We start from the raw sequence: 3,758 nt of genomic DNA, 5'->3' as shown, positions 1-3,758 counted from the left end.
ACAGGGTTAGCACATGGTGGTGTGTGTGTGTGTGTGTGTGTGTGTGTGTGTGTGTGTGTAGGGGGGTTGATCGTGGGGGACGGAGGGTCAGGGAGTCAGAACTGGGGTGTCTCAGGGGATGGCTCCTGGGAGGTGAGTCAAAGCAGGGCAGAACCAGGGATGTCTTGGGAGGTAGCCCACCAGGGCGGGTGTGTCTGTGGGGTCACAGCCAGGCGCATCTGGGTGGGTCCAGCAGTGGACTGGGCCCGGCCTTGGGGGAAGGCAGGACGGAGCCGTCTGGGTAGCAGAAACTTTACTGCCCATAACTCGCCCCAACCCCGCACCGCGCACACCCACCCCTGGCCGTGTCAGCAGCATTTGCGGTACACGACGTGGGGCCCCTGCTCTTCGTACTGCTCCCGCAAGACCCAGCAGAACTTGAAGGCGCTCAGCGAGGCGAGGATGGAGCCGCCGATCCACACGGAGAAATTCCTGGTGGGCTGGGCCGCCACTACCACGTGGGCCTCTGGGGGCAGACCGCGCTGCAGCTCAGCGCGGAAGCGATCCTCAAACCCGGTGAAGAGTGAAGAGCCCCCGCAGAGCAGCACGTTCTGGGCCATATCGGTCCGCAACTCCAGCGGCACCTTCTGAAGACTCTGTTTCGCCATGGTGGGGACGCCCACGGGCGACAGCCCTGGGATCTCGGGGGGGCTGAACAGCAGTTCAGGGCACCGGAACAGCTCTTTGCCCAGCGTGACCATCCGCCCGTCAGGCAGCTTCAAGGTCTGGCGGCATTCCTCCTCGGGCCGGGCCTGTGCCTTCAGGAAGTCGGAGGCCACATAGCAGTAGCGGCGCTTGATGTTCTCCACCGTGTCCAGGTCCTGCCGCCCCAGCGGCAAGCCAGAGCCGAGCAGCATCTCCGCCAGGAAGGCGGTCAGGTGGGTGCCCGCCAGGTCCAGGCGCTCTGTGGCGTGAGGCAGGTTGTAGCCCTGGAAGACGGGCACCGTGTAGGTGACCCCGTGGCCCGTGTCCACCACCAGCCCGCTGACCCGCCCGTGCGCGTAGGCGGACAGCACTGACTGGGAAGCCACATACATGGCGGGGGAGCTCAGTGACTCGAAAGCCACCTCCACCAGCTTCTCGCGGTTGGTGGTGGGGCTGAAGGGCGGATCGGAGAACAGCAGCGGGTGGTCCCGGGGGTTCACGAGGAGGTCGTGTTCCAGCATGTGGCGCCAGATCAGCTCGGCTGCGTCCCAGTCCACCACGATGCCGTTCCGCACGGTCTGCACCAGCATCAGCTCAGGGCGAGCGCGGGCTGCTTCGCCGATGAACGCCTCCAGCACCGGCGGCCCGGTGGTGGTCGACTTCTTGGGCTGGCAGCCGACGACGGTGGCCACGGTGTAGGTGGGCCGGGCCTGCCCCGCGAAGCCCACCTTACAGGTGCCTGTGCCCATGTCGATGACCACCGCCCGGGTCTTTGGGGGCAACCTGTCGCCCACCATGCTGGGGGGTTCTTGCGGCATGGTATTGTTCGCCAGGATTGAGCAGGGGTTTGGGCTAGGCTTGGGGGCCTCTGGGGAGGTCTGGGGCCCCGGGGGGTTGCCCCGATTTGGATCCATGGCTGTAAGTGGTCGCGTGGGTTGCTTGGCAAGGCAGCCCACTTTCCTCTGGGGTGAGGGGGGTGTGGAGAGAAAAGGCTGAGGCCAGGCCTGGGGCAAGCACAGGCGGAGACAGGGAGAGGGGGCGGGGCCGCTGCTCTATGACGTCATTTTGCTGCTCACAATGCAGGAGTGGGGTGGTGGGATGTAAGGGTGAGCCCTTCCTTGCTCCAGAAAGCTCCCAGAGTATTTAATCTGGGTTCCCCTCTCCGCTCTCTTTTTTAAAAAATTAATTAATTTTTGGCTGCGTTGGGTCTTCGTTGCTGCATGTGGGCTTTCTCTAGTTGCGGCTAGCGGGGGCTATTCTTTTGTTGTGGTGTGCGGGCTTCTCATTGCCGTGGCTTCTCTTGTTGTGGAGCATGGACTCTAGGCGCATGGGCTTCAGTACTTGCGGCACGTGGGCTCAGTAGTTGTGGCGCACGGGCTTAGTTGCTCCGTGGCATGTGGGATCTTCCTGGACCAGGGCTCGAACCCATGTCCCCTGCATTGGCAGGTGGGTTCTTAACCACTGAGCCACCAGCGAAGTCCCTGTTATCGCTTTTCGATGCTAGTCATTCTAACAGGTATGAGGTGATGTCTTGTGGCTTTGATCTGCATTTCTCTGATAATTAGTAATGTCGAGCACATTTTCACATACCTGTTGGCCACTTGTATATCTTTTTTGGAAAAATGTCTATTCAATTCCTCTGCTCCCATTTTTTTTTTTTCGGTACGCTTGCCTCTCACTGTTGTGGCCTTTCCCATTGTGGAGCACAGGCTCCGGACGCACAGGCTCAGTGGCCATGGCTCACGGGCCTAGTCGCTCCGCGGCATGTGGGATCTTCCCGGACCGGGGCATGAACCCGTGTGCCCTGCATCGGCAGGTGGACTCTCAACCACTGCGCCACCAGGGAAGCCCGGTTTAATGTATTTTTAAAGCATCTTTCTTTGACAGTGATTAATTAGTTCTCATTTTCTACTATTTACTTAGTTGTTCAACACTAGTATACATACAAAGTAGTTTCAGAAGTGCTAATGCGTGTCATCTGAAAAACAATTTTTTAAAAACTAGAGTACAGAATTTCTGGACAGTTCTTTTTGTATTCAACCTTACAGTATCCAGTCAAAACAGTCTTCTAAAGTAAATCTGGTTTCCTTTTTGCCCCGTTCGTTGTGGTTATGTTATTCATTTGTCATACAGTTAGGTTCATTTGTTATAGTTTGCATTCCCTCCCCTATCTGGGGGATTACTTTTTCTTTTTAAACCCACAGTAATATTCACTCTCTGTGGTGGCTGGCACAGTTCTGTAGGTTTTGGCAAATGCTAGAGTTATGGATCAATCAACACAGTCACGACTGAACATGATACACACATGAACATCAACACATTTGTGACAGAACAATTTCATCACTCTCAAACCCCTTTGCTCTGCCCCTTTGTGGTCACCCCCCTCTTACTCCTTGCCCCTAGAAACCACTGATTTGTCCTTCCCTAAAGTTTTGCCTTTTCCAGAATGTCATACAATGGAATTATACAATAAATGTCTTTTTGTCTCTAGCTCCTTTCACTTGGCACAAATCTGATTTAAATTTAGGTATGTTACATACAGTACAATGTAGAGACCTTAAGTGTACAGTTCAGTGTGTTTTGACAAATGCATATACCTATGCTGCTACTAAGATACAGAACACTCTCCTCACCCCATAAAGTCCCTTCATGTCTCTTCAGTCAATCCCTGCCCCTCCCTCACAACCTGAGCTTAAATGCAACCACTGTTCTGATTATTTTCCTATCACAGATTTTTTGCTTGTCCTTGAAATTCATACAAATATAACTGTACAATATTTACTCTTGAGTGTGGCTTATTTTGCTCAGTATAATCCCACAGTGAATTTTAATTAATTCATAATAAAAGATGAAATAAATCTACAATGTTTCCTATACACCAGGAAGTCTCTTAAGTGTTTTACATGTATTGATTGAATCCTTAGTATATGTCTAAAAAAGTAGGCACTCTTATTGTTTCTATTTTACAGATGAAAAAACTTTGGCATGAAAAGTTTGTCACTTGCCTAAGGTAACTATCTCTAGAGAACCAGGATTGAGCAGAATAAGAGATTGAACTGTGATAACTTAAGAAT

The 3,758-nt window shown here is 53.2% G+C and overlaps 1 protein-coding gene across 1 annotated transcript; it reads right to left on the bottom strand.

The window, feature by feature from the left end:
• Positions 1-315: 315 nt before the first annotated feature.
• Positions 316-1,696, bottom strand: ACTL9 (actin like 9). Its single transcript, XM_004319742.2, has one exon. The coding sequence runs from the start codon at positions 1,596-1,598 to the stop codon at positions 348-350; it is 1,251 nt and encodes a 416-aa protein (XP_004319790.1). The 5' UTR covers positions 1,599-1,696; the 3' UTR covers positions 316-347.
• Between the last annotated feature and the right edge of the window lie 2,062 nt (positions 1,697-3,758).

The sequence above is a fragment of the Tursiops truncatus genome, chromosome 3 (assembly GCF_011762595.2).
Source record: "Tursiops truncatus isolate mTurTru1 chromosome 3, mTurTru1.mat.Y, whole genome shotgun sequence".
NCBI classification, from domain to species: Eukaryota; Metazoa; Chordata; class Mammalia; order Artiodactyla; family Delphinidae; genus Tursiops; species Tursiops truncatus.
Note: the sequence above shows the minus strand (reverse complement) of the source record. Positions and strands in the feature narration are given on the sequence as shown.